Source organism: Eurytemora carolleeae, unplaced genomic scaffold (assembly GCF_000591075.1).
Source record: "Eurytemora carolleeae unplaced genomic scaffold, Eaff_2.0 scaffold398, whole genome shotgun sequence".
In the NCBI taxonomy this organism is placed as follows: Eukaryota; Metazoa; Arthropoda; class Copepoda; order Calanoida; family Temoridae; genus Eurytemora; species Eurytemora carolleeae.
The window spans coordinates 170,773-185,908 of record NW_019396317.1 but is presented as its reverse complement, the minus strand read 5'-3'; the positions used below and the strand labels follow the sequence as shown (position 1 = coordinate 185,908).

Here is a 15,136-nt window from a genome sequence, read left to right as displayed (position 1 = left end):
TAAACAAATATTTCAAACCTAAAAATTTATCAAAATTAAATTAGAATTTATAAAAACAATTTTGAATAAGTTTATCAATTTATTATTTATGCTGAACCCTTTACTCCTGATATAGAAAGTATAATCTCGCTACAACAGAAAACTTTCTCAAAACTTTCCCTAATCTGAAAACTTGAAAGCATCTTACACATCAGTTTACAGACTCAACTCAGAGTTAAATATCAGTGGCCAATGAAATATATTTAAATTTTATTCAGTCATATTTATAAATTAAAAGAAATTCTAATGTTGTGTTCGCAACACAAAAAAAGACTAAAGAAATTATGACCTCTATTAGTTTCCAAAGTGACAGTGTCTATTTTAACCTAATTTAATTGACATTTGAGGAAAAGTCAGTTTGGTAAAAAAAAAAAGAAAATGAGTCTTTGCCACAAACTCTGATTTTCTAATCTCAATATCTTTTATACAGTGATAACCACAAAACTGTGGAATAGGAGGACGACATTAAAGCAATATTGAAGTGCATTTTATGCTGTTACAGAGCAAATAGCTTTATAAGTAAGTTATTAAATCACTTCTTATGTGAAATGGGTCTGTTTACACTGCACAATTGCTCTGCCTCATGTTCATTAAGTGAAATGGGTCTGTTTACACTGTACAATTGCTCTGCCTCATGTTCATTAAGTGAAATGGGTCTGTTTCTTCTTCTTCTTCTTCTTCTTCTTCTTCTTCTTCTTCTCCTTCTTTTTCTTCTTCTTCTTCTTCTTCTTCTTCTCCTCGATATCAGAGATTGTATTTATGATATATCAGGAGATGTGTTGGTCCGAAGTAAACCCTTTGTATTTGCAATCCAACCACAATTCAAGGAAAAAGTTTGCGAATACTGTCTTTCCTTGTAAGTGTTAGCTTGGAGAAATATTAAATATTTTTAACATTCTAATAATTTGATTTGAAATTAATAAGAATGTTTATATTGTTTGTTCCTTGTTCAGCTGCTTCAGAATTAGCAGCGTCATTTCTTAATCTTTTCTCCCAATCTATGTAAATCTTCTTAAAAATCTGAACAAAATTTAACTGAAAAACATAGTGCTTTTTACAATCCCTATTTTCAAGACGACATTGACACTTTCCTTTCAAAGTAATTTAAATGTAAATGTCCTAAATGATTTTGTAATTCAAACTGCTATAATCTTAAGATAAATTAGGATTCATAACAATCAAAGATTGCAAAATCTTCAGTGATGCATCATATTACAAAGAAAAAGACGACTTTGCTGCATTATTCTCGTAATAAGTAATTAAGTACTTTTGAAATTAATCATATTTAGTCATGATGAGTGGAAAGGAATCGAACTGTGTACTAAGTGTAGAATGGTTGGGTACTGTAGTGAAACCTGCAGAGTACAACATCTTGACCAACACAGGTACATGTACTGTAGTGAAACCTGCAGAGTAAAACATCTTGAACAACACAGGTACATGTACTGTAGTGAAACCTGCTGAGGACAAATCTTGAACAACACAGGTTACACATGTACTGTAGTGAAACATGTAGAGTGCAACACCTTGAACAACAAATGTACATGAACTGTAGTGAACCCTGCAGAGTACAACTTCATAAAGTAAAAAAGGTATATGTACTGTTGTGAATACTGTAGAGTACACCATCATGAACAACACAGGTACATGTACTGTAGTGAAACCTGCTGAGGACAAATCTTGAACAACACAGGTTATACATGTACTGTAGTGAAACATGTAGAGTGCAACACCTTGAACAACAAAGGTACATGAACTGTAGTGAACCCTGCAGAGTACAACTTCATAAAGTAAAAAAGGTATATGTACTGTTGTGAATACTGTAGAGTACACCATCTTGAACAACACAGGTACATGTACTGTAGTGAAACATGTAGAGTACAACATCTTGAAGTACATAGGTATATGTACTGTAGTGAATACTGTAGAGTAGAACATCTTCAAGGACACAGCTTTACATGTTCTTAGCAATGAGCAATGCATATTTGTTTCCTTTTAAGAAGCTACGCATGTACAATGTACATGTACAATTTTTTTTATTTGATAAACATCTGGATATCTTTTGGCTGGTTCTATAGTCTTATCATAATCCATATAATACATAATACGAAGCTGTGGAATGGGAAAATGACATTAAAAGCAATTTTATGTTTATTTGATCTTGTTTTTGTGTACTGTGTAGTGTGTAGTGTGTATGTACATTGCACATTGCACATTTTCTGTGTTTCATGATAATTATAGAATCCATCCACGCAAATCTGCCCCTTTAGTAAAAGTAAATTCAACCTATATGAAGCATAAAGTCTGACCGCGTCAACCTTGTTACACCGGCTATTCCTGTCCATAGAGCTAGGTACAGTACAAGCTGGAACCGGAAAGGTTGACCCGGCTCGGAACTTCAAATGTACTACGGCTGCCCGTGCATCGTAATTGGAGCCTAATATTTATTAATATGTTTAGAGTTGAGTGTGAACTCTGTGTATTGAGAGGAAGAGGAACATGGCCTCATAGGTTTAACTTCATTATTTTATGGGAGGGTTCACGAAAAATATATCGGATAAACTTAATCTAATAAACGAATTTTACTTCTTTTTTATTTCTATCCGATGTTTTCTAAAGTTTCTACTGACATCATTAGATATATAGATATGAAACATTACTGATCATAATGATGTCTCCTCCTTTTCCTCTTTATTTTTTGAGAATACTCCCTATTTTACTCTTTTATTTAAGAATACTCCATATTTTACTCTTTTTTTGAGAATACTCCCTCTTTTACTCTTTTATTTTGAAAATACTCCCTATTTTACTCTTTTATTTAAGAATACTCCCTTTTTACTCTTTTATTTAAGAATACTACATATTTTACTCTTTTATTTTGAGAATACTCCCTATTTTACTCTTTTATTTAAAAATACTCCCTCTTTTACTCTTCTATTTTGAGAATTCTCCCTCTTTTACTCTTCTATTTTGACAATATACTCCATATTTTACTCTTTTATTTTGACCAGGGCTTGGTTTGTATCAAGAGCTGTTCTGAAAGTGCAGAGTGAAGGATATCTTGAAAAAGAGAAGATTAACAATAAGAGATCTAGAACCTTCCATGATCTGATGGATCGTAAGTTTTATTTTTTTATTTTAGAGTATTTACAATATTTTTAACCTTAAATTTCTTTAGATTATGATGACATCACAAATGACCCTAGTTTAGGCGAATGCTGGTATAAGGTGATACAAAAATATTATTTTCTAAAAACATATTAAAAATTTCATATTTTTAGGAAGTTTCGACTCTTCTTGGATCATTAATGCCGGAGAAAGAGGAAAGAATTCATCCATAAAATCTTTCTTTAAATTGTATGAAAACTTTTGGTTTTTTAAAATTACATGAAAACGTTTGATTTTATAAAGAAACCGATTAGTTCTAATCCTTCCAACCTTTGATAATTCAATGTAAGCATTCTTCTCGATTGAAATAGTCAAAGTTTGAATTTTCAATGGTTTACACAATCAGGTTGCAAAGGTTTATAGAATTATGTTGCAAAGATAAAGGGATTTTAAAAATTTAAGTTTTATGCGAGAAATGAGTTTCTTTCTATGATACAGTGAACACCAGAAAACAATTGAACAGGAAGACGACATTATAGCAATACTTTAATGTATTTGATGTTGTTACAAAGCAGTTATAAGTATACCAGACACTTATAAAATCCCATATTTAGTGAGAAGGGTCTGTTTACACTGCACAATTGCTGTTTCTCGTGCTTGTTGGACTTTTAAAAGTTAAAAATTGACTTTAAAAGTCGTCTTCCAATTTCAGAATTTTCTGGTGATCAATGTTTTTTCCAAACATGGAGAATCTAGGAGTATTTGAGAATCTACGGTCGGTTAGCGGTCAACTCATTTTCTCTCCGGGTAGATAATAATGGAGAAGAGGAGAGTGTTGGAACAGGTAATTTTAAGAAAATAATTGTTGTCAATGATCAAACTTTTTTTTTCTTAATTTCGTAACTTTTTAGTAGAAGATTATGATGCAAATAATGTTGTACAATTAAAAAGGCAATAAAACCGTGGTGCAATAAAGCACACATGAATATTCAGAGGTCCAAACTGTTGAGTGAAATACGGCTATTGACAACTTTAAAATTCTCTTTTCGCAATTCTTATTTGATAAATTAATTTTAGTGTTATACAGAGCAGCTTCAATCTTCGATCATTCTTGTTCTCCGACTGCAACAACAGTGTTTAACCCAGGTTCAAATTCTAGTTTTTCCGCATTATTGAAACCAAATTTAAAGGACACACACCAATTAATTTTCATGTGAATTTTTTACTAAGATTGTAAAATACTGAAAATGTGTGAACCCAATTATGATCGAAACGCTAGAAATGCACATTATTGTGAGCTGAACAAAAGGAATAATACTCGAAAGAGGGAAATAAGGCGAGTTGGCAAGGAAAACACTCTTTTCTACCAGACACACATAGATGAGAACAACTTCTTGAAAAGTATATTTCAGTAACGAGGTTTCCTACAAAATACAAATTGTTATTGGCGTACATGCATATAAATAATAATTGTTAATAAAGATTAAACAGTTAAAGGTTTTTATCAATAAATGAGTATTGGAATCCTAGGTTTTGTAGGTTTAGCAGGATTGGAGATTTTAGGTTTAGTAGGTTTAGCAGGATTTGGGGATCATATTTTTTGCTGTTGTAAATCGATAAATAAAGGGTTTAAAGGCACTGTTGTGAACTGATTAATAAAAAGGTTTAAAAGGTACTGTTGTGAATGGAACTTACAATCTAGAAAACTGTGTTAGGCCGAAAAGTTGTTTGAACTGAAGTCTAAAGCAATTTAATTCTTCTGAAAATAAATATTCGTCTGGTTAAATAAGTTCACTGTTTGATTGCAAATGATTCACTGAAAATTATGTTTAAATGGGTTCTTTTAATGCACTTAAAGTTTTATTAGCTCCATGAGGTTATTGTTTATGTTTATGCAAAATCCTTGGCAATGTTTGGTTTGGTGGGTGGACGGAGGATTCAACGGAGGTACAGTTTGTCGGAGACGACCTTTACAACAGGGTAAATTTGAGGGGTATGGTTCACAATTATATATTTTAAATAGAGTTACGAATTTAAAAAGATTCCAACTTCAATAAGGCATAATTATACAAAATATATTAATTAAAAATACTAGATACAACATACCAAAAAAACACCTAATACCAAATACAAAATTCAAAAAATCAAATATAAATACAGTACACAAATCCAAATACAAAATGCCAAAAATTCAACAAAAAATTCAAATGTGACCTTTTTAGGAGGAGTTTTAGAGATAAAATCCATGGTTTCCTCCCCTAGAATGAATCTGAATAGTTTTTTTATAACATATTTGGATGATGCAGATCCACGGCTCAATAGACTGGCAAAGGTGAATTAATAATTCTTATTTGAAATTATTATTCTGTGAGTTTTGTAAAAAAATAATCAAACACCAAAAAGGTCTATTTTTATTAATACAAGCCTATGAAAAGAGTTGAAAAGAAAATCCATTTCTACTCTCCAAAAATTCTTGAATATTTATCAACAGAGGTTTTCATGTTCCTGACCTAACGCAATTGAGATATCTCTTGTCCTAAAGTGTGATATGTAATATTAATATTTTTTAAATACAGTGGTAGGCGATTATATCAATACAATGAAGACGACTTTCGGTTTCAATTTTAATTCAAATCAAGCTCTTGAGCAGCATGAATACACTTTGCTTAATTTAAATTGTAATTTTGGGTTAAACATAGAAGTCAAGAGAAGCTGTCAATTAGAAAAGCTTCTCATTGATTATTTGTTAACTTGTAATTCGATAAAAGCTTGCTAACATTCAAATCTTAAATAGAAAAGTCGTTTTCATTATATTTATGTATATATGTATGTATATATATATATATATATATATATGTTTGTAAAATTTTACCGTGTCCAAAAACGCCCATAGACCTATATTTTTAAAAATTTCTATACTTTTTCCAACAATTTTTTTTCGTTAAAAACCTTTTTTGTTTTATTTAGTTATCTCGTACCTGGTACTTTCCCTGTGGATGCTCAAAGTAAGAACGATTTTTTAATAAAATAAAAAAAATTTTACATTTTTTTCTCCACTTTTAGATGTCTTGATCAAAATTCAGAGGGTGAAAAGCACGCTGCACTTTGCCAGGTAAAACTCATTTTCTAATAAATGATATAAATCTCTCACACCACGTTAATTTGTAAGTAATTGTAAAATGCAAACCAACTAAGAGATACATTTTTGATAGATTTTTCATTTGTAACATTTGCACAGGAAGAAACCTGCAAGGGTGAAGTGCATGTAAATATTGAGAACTGGAGTTGGCAACCCTGTTCCACCTGCTCAGTTAACCTCAGTAAGTTTTTATGAGAAATCTAGTTGGACCCTGATTAACACCTCGGTAAGTTTTAAGAGAACTGGAGTTGGCAATCCTTTTCAACCCGCTCAGCTAACCTTGGTAAGTTTTATGAAGAACTGGGAGTTGGTGACTCTGCTCTACCTAGTCAACTAACCTTGCTAAGTTTTATCAAAACCTTGATTTGGCAACCCTGCTCAGCTAATTTTGGCAAGTTTTAGTGAAAAGTTGGCAACTCTTCTCAACCTTGGTAAGCTAGTTTCTTTAAAAAAATCTACATCAGTTAAAGAGTTTTTGGTCCAAAAATAAAAAAGGAATAAATCCTTATTTTAGATCCAGCTTTAAATCTTGTTTTTCGTTGTTTAATAATGTGCAATGTATGTATGCATGGAAGACTAGTATTTGAATGAAATTCGCAGCGCAAAGCTCAGGTTTTAAATGTGTAAAAATCAAAATCCCCTAAATTGAAGTATATCCACTATCCAGGTTCTGGTGGGAAGGAGAAGTATAAAGAAGTTTATCAGCTTGTCAGAGAAGTTATTGATGAAAATGGAGGAGAATGTAATTGTAAGTAGTTCATGAAAAAACAAAAAAATAAAGTTTTACAACAAAAAGATATTTTTGTGTCTAGTTACGGATGTAGCAGAATTCTTGGTGCGACAAATGGAAAAAGTTTTTCATTCTTCAGATTTAGAAATTATGCAGGTTACACAAGTTACTCATTAATTTCTCTAATCATGATAAAAATACTAATGTTGAAACTAAATTTCGGATCTGCAAGATCTTCTAAAGCTAAAGTATGTTTCTAAAGGGTGCCTCAAAAAGCATGAGAATCTAGTGACGATCTCAATGTCGCCTTTTTATAACCAAGTTTAATGGGACGCCCTGCCCTGTCTAGGCTAGTATTAGTGCAGCTCAAGGGAACTATGTGGATAAAAATTGGAAGAAATCTATTTACTACCAGACCTTGGCAATCATTGGAATACGGTTAGTTTTGTATTCAAATGATAAAAATAATAACATGAAAAACAATATAGATAATAAAAGTAATAATATAAAATCCTGCATAAGTCACGAAAAAAAAAACAATCTTTTCTGTTCCAGGAATCTTTATCAATTCAGGAGATTGTCCCAGGATCAAATACTGTTGCATTCAAGAAATACTTTTTACCTTTGTACAATCTTATAATGAAAATCAAATAAATTCTGCAGCAAATACTTTTTTGTTCTAGACTTTAATTCAGGAAGAACCATTTTAATACGATTTTGATAATCAATTGTTGACTAATAAATGGGCGCCGAAGTATAATAAGAAATTATTACTGTACAGTGTACGGGAATTATCACTCAATTTTCCTTAAATTTGAAAAAAATCCTCTACACAAAAAACAGATTTTTTACCAATTTTCTTCCCATTTTTCCTTCTTTCTTTCATTTTTCTTTTCCAATTCTTTCCATTTTTTCATTTTCTTCTTTTTTGTCAGATAGCTATACGGCAGCTACGGGTCTGCAAAAAAAATTCTAAAAATTCATCAAAATTGTAATTCCTAGTTATTTCTTTTTGTTCTAACTTGCTTTATGTTCCTATTTCCTATATTGTTCCTAATTCATGTACAGTACGAATGACATTCTTTGCGGATATGTATTATGTATGTTTCCTTTTCTGTACCTTTATGTGTTGATAATTATTTCATGATTTACGAATTATGTTCCTAATTTTTCAATTTTTGTTCCTAATTCCTAGTTCTTTCATTTTTGTTCCTAATTCCTCGTTCTTTCATTTTTGTTCTTGACTTGTAACAATTGCTTAATGCTTAATGTTCATATTTTTGTTCCTATTCCTAACACTGTGCCCCTTATAGACCCTAAATCCTCTATTTTTGTTCCTAATTCCTTAACAATCTTTTTATTGTTTCTCAGATTGTGTATTTCATTTATTGTTCTCGTGTTCTTGCATACATGTATGAAACTCCTAATTTTTTTTCTTGTTTCAAGCTGGCTCAATAGTCATTGTTCCTGTTATGATTCTCATTTTATTGTTCTGTTGTTCCTCTTTTGTTGTTCCTAATGTATAAGCTCTTCCTTTTTTGTTCCTAACTCACCCGACCCAACATTTGTGTTGGTTTATTTCTTTTTTATCTATAATGTTCCTAGCTCTTTCTTTTTTGACCTAAGTTCCTAAAATCTTAAATTGCTTAACTTATATACAGAGTGTCCCACGAAACATGACTTTGGTGAATAGTTTGGAATGTCTTCTTCCATATACTGTATACTAGATATTAAAGACATTTTGCAGTTTATTTCGTCAAAAAACCATACACTTGAATATGTCATACTTTTAAATCAACGTAACAACAACAATTTCTGCTATATAATTTAAATTTTTTTTGGTATCAAACAACTTAACAAGTTATGGAACATTTTAACCTATTTGATATATACCAAGTTCTTTGTTTCCGTATTTAATATCATAAATCCTTCAAATAACTTTAAAGTCGTCATTTTAGTTTCTTCCTTTATGTTTTTATCTATTCAGGAAGAAACTAAAATGACGACTCAAAACTTATTTATTCTGAATATCTATAGTTTAGGCTTAGTCTTTGGTCTACAAACATGGTTTTTTGTAAGTGTGCTACATGTTTTAAATTTAAAGCAAACATGTTAAGGCTACTGGAAACTATCAATGTAAGCTAAAAGACTGACAAAATTTCAACGGTCTTTAGAAATTATAGGTTCGGGCCAAAAGATGTTCACCCCCCTCTCTCCGAAGCACAGGGAAAAGAAATATTGAGAATAAAAGGAAAATGGAGCATTTTTTTTATATTCTTTCCAGGTGCGCAACTAGACATTTGGTTAGAGGGGGGCTAGGGGGAAATATTTCGCGCGAAGCGCGAAAAATTTTTTGGCCCCCCTCTAAACATTTTAAGGGGGGGGCAAGAAAAATGTGTGTTATACTTAAACAATAAAAAACCAACCGGATATTCAGTTATAAGTCAACACATCTGATATAAAATGAAACAAGATGACCTACGCCAGCTGTTTATTTTAGTATTATTTGAGGGTTAGGTTAGGTTAAGACAATTTCTGGGCCGAGTGCCGCGGCTAGAACATGTTATGATGTTAGGGGGCCGGGCGCTGCGGCCAAGTCCATATAGCAGCCGTAATAATACCACGTGCTAGTAGGTCGAATGTGTAGTATAGCGGATTTGGCGTAGGTCAGAAATAGAGTATGGCGGATATGTGCAGTAGGTCGAAAAATACACCACCATAAGATTTGCTTTAAACATTGATTTTGTAAAATGTCGTCTTATTTCTTGCGAGACTTGCTGATAAAATTTTCACAATTTTAATACGATACGGGGCATTTTCTTCAAGTTTTCGCATTACCAACCATGGCGGTGAAAATCAGCTGCTGATGAATTATTTATATTAAATATGTTTAAGTATGGAAATTCTTATCTTAGTTTCGCAAATATTTGGCATGACGAAGATATAGGTAATTTCCTGTTATACGATTTTTAGACCCTCCTCCTATCACTTTGGTACTTTATATTATATCGATTTTTAGGTAGTTTTTAAAGACACACAAGGCCGGATAAAGTTGGTCTTGTGGCCGCAGCATTTGGCCCACTAGCCTGTCCTAGCCGCAGCGCTCGGCCAAGAAAGTTTCTTAACCTAACCTAACCCTAAATATTTACTAGTTTTGTTGAAATTGAAGGTCTGTCCTGGCCGACCCCTTAGTCTATCAGCCACACCCCCCCCCCCCCCCCCCTCCTATCAAGTACATGAAACTCATATGGAAAACATGGATATCATTGGTTACGTGGCCGCAGCGCCCGGCCCCTAGCTTGTCCTAGCCGCAGCAATGGGCCCACTAGCCTGTCCTAGCCGCATCACTCGGACCCCCAGCTTGTCTTAGCTGCAGCGCTCTGCCCAGAAATTGTTTTAACCTTACCTCACCCTTAAATAATAAAAATATAATAACATATTTGCTAAAAAATAAGTGGTCGTGTAGGAGCGGGGGGGGGGGTCTAAAATCGTATTCCAGGACGGACCCTTCAATTTTGAAGTTTTTAGAATATCTAAATGATTCCTGTTTCTGTATCAATACCCTTCTGTTTCAGATCAGTGTTTAATATGTGTGAGGTGGAGGCGTATGGAGGACAAAGAAAACGTATTCTGGAACCTCATGTTGTCACGGTCGTTAAAACTGATACAGGTAATATCCTTCGGTTAGAATGCGTTAGTGTTTAAAGGGGCTGTCGTTAAACCATAAATTTACTAAGGGACATTTCCCCGTTTTATAAAGTACTCCTAAACATAGATAAATAAATAAACATAGATAGCTTATGTACGCAAATTCACCAAGAATTGTACAGTCCGCGAACTCATACTTCTAGGGGTCAAAGTGTACTTCAATGATAAGCGGGGTGGATTGGTGTTTTATAATGGATTTCATAATTATTAAAACACTCAGGAGTGAATTTTATGGAACTATTTGAACAACAATATTTCACTGAGCAATATATCATATTGACGAGAACTGAAAAAGGACATGAGAAGAACTAAACTAACTTAAATTTCTCTCTACAGAACTCATGTACACCACAAGTTCTCAATGACATAAGAATAATTAATGTTTACAACCGACCTAGGTAATCTATATAATAGGAATATCTTTAAAACATCTCTGTACATTAATATCTTTCAAAATGAAAAATGTCGTCTTATGCGCAATCTATCTTTATCTATGCTCCTAAACCTTTATTTGGTAGTCAATGTGGAAGATTTCTTCGTTTCTCTAGCTTCAAAAGTGTTTAATTCTGATAACATCCTCCCTTTGTTGTGAAGCAGAAGTGTGCGGGTAATTTCCTAGTATACTACGACGGACCCAATGTGCATGTCACTTTTGTAGAGATAAAGATCTAAAGGGAAACGTTGTGAATCGGTCATACCTACAATAAAAGAGAGTCACTTAAAATCTCTTCAGGGCTCAGTTTTAATTTCAAGTCACTCAACGTTTATATCAAGCTCGCTAACTTGATTGGAAATCATAGACCTGCATTCTTCATATTCATTGGGACTATTGGTGATCAATCAACGATCCAATGATTAGCGTTTGTCTCTTTTGCATAATTCATAAGTGGAATCGATACTTTACAATCTTATTTAACAACATTAAAATGTACGAAGATAACGCAGATGTTTTAGCTGAATGTTCAATTTAATAATGTTGAATGTTTTTAACTTAAGTTTTTTACTTTAGATTTATGAATTCTATTTATCAGGGTTTGGTTTCAATGTTCGGGGACAGGTGAGTGAAGGTGGGAACCTGAAATCTATAAACGGCGAGCTCTACGCCCCTCTTCAACACATCTCGGCGATTCTACCTGGTGGAGCGGCGGAAACGGCGGGTATATTCCGGGGGGATAGAATTCTAGAGGTGAATGGAGTTAGTGTTGAGGGATCAACTCACAAACAGGTAAAATCTTTTATTAGGAATAAGTTCTTAACATTTAATTAAACCGTTGAATCCGGAACATATAAGTCTTCTGTATCCGGATTCGCAAAAGCATGTATTCCACTGATCCAGATCAATGGGACAAAATATCAACCTGAACACTTTAAAAAATATTATGGTCCTCTCAAAACACTTAATTTATAAAATTTATAAAAACGTTATGAAAATTACTAAAAAGAGGGAGACAGTTTTGGAAATTGTTCTATGTTTGGTGAAGAAATACGGATCCGCATCATTATGAAATGGATTCTAAATACTGCATTATAACAGTTGTCTATTTTAAAAGAATTAAATGATCTTGTATCCAGGTTGTTGAACTGATAAAGTCCGGAGGGGATTCTCTGACACTGACTGTTATTTCACTTCCCTCCGGAGACGTGGAGAGACTTGAACCTCCGGAGACTATTCCGGTTCATTTCTTGGACTACTCGGAGAAACGATCTTTACCTATAACTATTCCCGACTACAAACATCTGGAGGATCTTGGAGAAAAATTTGTTGTTTATAATATTTACATTGCTGGCAGACATCTTTGTTCTCGCAGATACCGCGAGTTTGTGGATCTTCACAACTGTCTGAAGAACGAGTTTATTGGGTTTAATTTCCCCCGACTCCCGGGGAAATGGCCGTTTTCGTTGAGTGAGCAGCAACTTGATTCCAGGAGACGAGGTTTAGAAATCTACTTGGAGCGGGTTTGCGCAGTTCGAGTTATTGCTGAGAGTGAAACCCTGCAGGACTTCTTGACTGAGCATGAAGACGAAATTTCTTCGTCTCCCCTAGTGGACATCAAGATAATCATACTGGACGAGCAGGTTATATCCGTCAAGGCAAAGCGGAATTCAACTGCTGATGAGGTTTTCAGGATGGTTGCTCAGAAGATCGGTCTGTTCCCGGAGAACTGGGAGTTCTTCTTCCTCTTTGAGATTGTGGAGCATAACTTTGAGCGTCGAGTTCAACCCACGGAGTTTCCGCATTCTCTGTACATAGCAAATTACAGTACTGCAACAGCAACATGCTTGTCCTTTAGAAAATGGTTGTTCCATCCTAGAGTAGAAGTTGAACTGGAGAGTGATCCTGTTGCATTGAAAATTTTGTTTTACCAGGCGGTGGCCGAGGTGAACCAAGGTTGTATTAACACTAAGGACAGGTTGCATCAGTTGAAGGCTCTCCAGGACGGAGAGAAGATGAAGGAGTATCTTGCCACTGTGAGACAGATGGAGGGATACGGAGGAGTTGTGTTCCCGCACTGTTCCTCTGACGCCCGGAGAGAAGGTCATGTTGTTCCTGTTGTTACTTTCGAGGCTCTCCGCCTACAGGCTTGTAAAGAGGACGGAGAACTGGAGGATCAGATCATAGAATTCGCCTGGGAGACGATTACTCAGTTCGAGGCGGAGGAAAATGGGCCCAGCTTCCAGTTTCATTACAGGTTAGGACAATGAAGTGCATTCATNTTCGATGATTTGGGGACAATAAAATTGGATATCAACGAGCTGGCAGGTTTGGTCACTTTTTTGGATACTTATTACCTGTGATTGAAAGAGTGGGAAGGGGGAATTTTTTGAAAAGAAGTTTTAAGTTATTCTCAATATTAAATATCAATGATAGATTATATGCCCTGGTACTTTATCCTTGATCTATAAGCAAAGAACTGCAGAGTAAGATTCAAAATTAGTTTTTAGAATGTATTTCTTTCTATTATGATCTTCCCATATGTTTAGGAGAGAAGGTAAACCTGACAGGATTGTTCGAATCTTCTCACACTACTATATTCATCTATTTGAGTGCTTTGAGAAGATCCAAGAAGAAATAGGTTGGAGCAGACAGTTAGAAAACCAGTCTCTTTAGGTAGATAGAGGTCATTTAGGTAGCTGAAAGATCTCTAGACAGCTGAAGGTCTTTTAGAAAACTGATGTAATCCTCCGGTTGAAAAGTCTGATATTTATGAATTAAAAAAGAGCTATTTGAGTGAGCAGTTTTAAAACCTTAGAAATAAATTCTTGTTATCTCTCCGTACCCCTTACTTTTTTGGATTTCCAAATCATGGCTACAACCTATATATAACAAACAAATTTACGAGGTTTATCTGTAATATTTATTTATGTAACTGCTGATCATGAAAACCAAATATTCTGAAGTATTGTAATGTATTTAATCTAGACTCTGTTGTTAACCCCTCTAAAGATATTTAAATGTAAGTAAATGACAAGACATGATCTACATTATCATCACCAAGGATAGCAACATTCATTATTTTATTTGACTTTTTTCTTTATTTGATATTTTAATGATCTCATTATTTCTGACACAAAACTTTTAACTATAATCCTCACTCGTTATTGTGATAGATAGCATTTTATTTCTGTGTTAAAGAGTTTATTATTAGATATTTTATTCCATGTTAGCCATAATATTTCTCAGAGTTTTAACCTACGTTGTATTACAAACAAACCTGTTCAAATGTTCAATGCAATACCTAAACACCCGACAGTCAAAAACAAATAGTTATTCTAGAAATTGTTCACGTAAGGGTAGTTAAATACTTTTATAATTTAAACCAGAACTTCAAAATTTGGTTTAATTACTTAAATCTCAATTTTAAAGTTAAACTTTTCAAGGCAAGAAATGTGAAGATCAAGATCCTCCGCCCCAAATATTTATAAATACTAAAAGGAATTTATAGTTTCTGGTAGGACTGGAATAAAAACAGTTTTAACTTCTGAAGTTTTCTGTTATAATTATTATCTTGTTCTCAAGTCAAGAGTAAATTTTACCTCGGTTTACTTCATATTCCATTTTTTATAGTTTTTCTCCCTTAATCAAATTTCTTTGAGCAGAAAAGTTATTCATATTGGCTTTATCAGAAATCGACGAACTTGATCTTAATGATTAAAATTATATTAAAATTATACTAAGTTTTTCAAGAAAGTATTGACGCTTCCGTTAGAATATGCAATTAACCGGAAATCAAACTAAAGAAAGAAAGAAAGCTAATAGAATATGTTTATTATGTTTTCGTAACAATCCCTTAGTGTACACTGTACACAATACAATGCACTATGTACAACGGACACATTGATAAAATATGTAATCCTAGTTAGATCTTCGTGACACTAGATGTCTCTGTATTGTAATCATTAATTGCAGATAA

General features: G+C 33.5%; 2 protein-coding genes across 5 annotated transcripts; both read left to right on the top strand.

Annotated features, from left to right (window-relative positions):
- The first annotated feature begins 813 nt into the window (after nucleotides 1–813).
- Nucleotides 814–7,706, top strand: LOC111700822 (histone-lysine N-methyltransferase SMYD3). The gene is made up of 16 exons (XM_023471872.1): nucleotides 814–895; nucleotides 1,329–1,424; nucleotides 2,500–2,550; nucleotides 3,051–3,157; nucleotides 3,218–3,267; nucleotides 3,321–3,362; nucleotides 3,904–3,991; nucleotides 4,225–4,293; nucleotides 5,370–5,479; nucleotides 6,115–6,152; nucleotides 6,211–6,259; nucleotides 6,386–6,467; nucleotides 6,954–7,034; nucleotides 7,099–7,172; nucleotides 7,366–7,454; nucleotides 7,700–7,706. The coding sequence occupies exons 2-16, from the start codon at nucleotides 1,372–1,374 to the stop codon at nucleotides 7,704–7,706; spliced, it is 990 nt and encodes a 329-aa protein (XP_023327640.1). The 5' UTR covers nucleotides 814–895; nucleotides 1,329–1,371.
- Nucleotides 7,707–9,887: 2,181 nt separating this feature from the next.
- Nucleotides 9,888–15,133, top strand: LOC111700807 (sorting nexin-27). 4 transcript variants are annotated; one of them, XR_002765052.1, is made up of 6 exons: nucleotides 9,888–9,910; nucleotides 10,592–10,686; nucleotides 11,756–11,949; nucleotides 12,297–13,414; nucleotides 13,707–14,510; nucleotides 14,933–15,133. XR_002765052.1 is itself a non-coding variant. In XM_023471849.1 (5 exons), exons 1-5 carry the CDS (start codon nucleotides 9,903–9,905, stop codon nucleotides 13,831–13,833), a joined length of 1,542 nt encoding a protein of 513 aa, XP_023327617.1. In that variant the 5' UTR covers nucleotides 9,888–9,902; the 3' UTR covers nucleotides 13,834–15,133. The 4 variants fall into 4 exon arrangements, 2 of the variants coding, with proteins under 2 accessions (XP_023327617.1, XP_023327618.1); XR_002765053.1 differs by having other exon boundaries at nucleotides 13,707–14,516; XM_023471849.1 differs by having other exon boundaries at nucleotides 13,707–15,133.
- The last annotated feature ends 3 nt before the right edge of the window (nucleotides 15,134–15,136 follow it).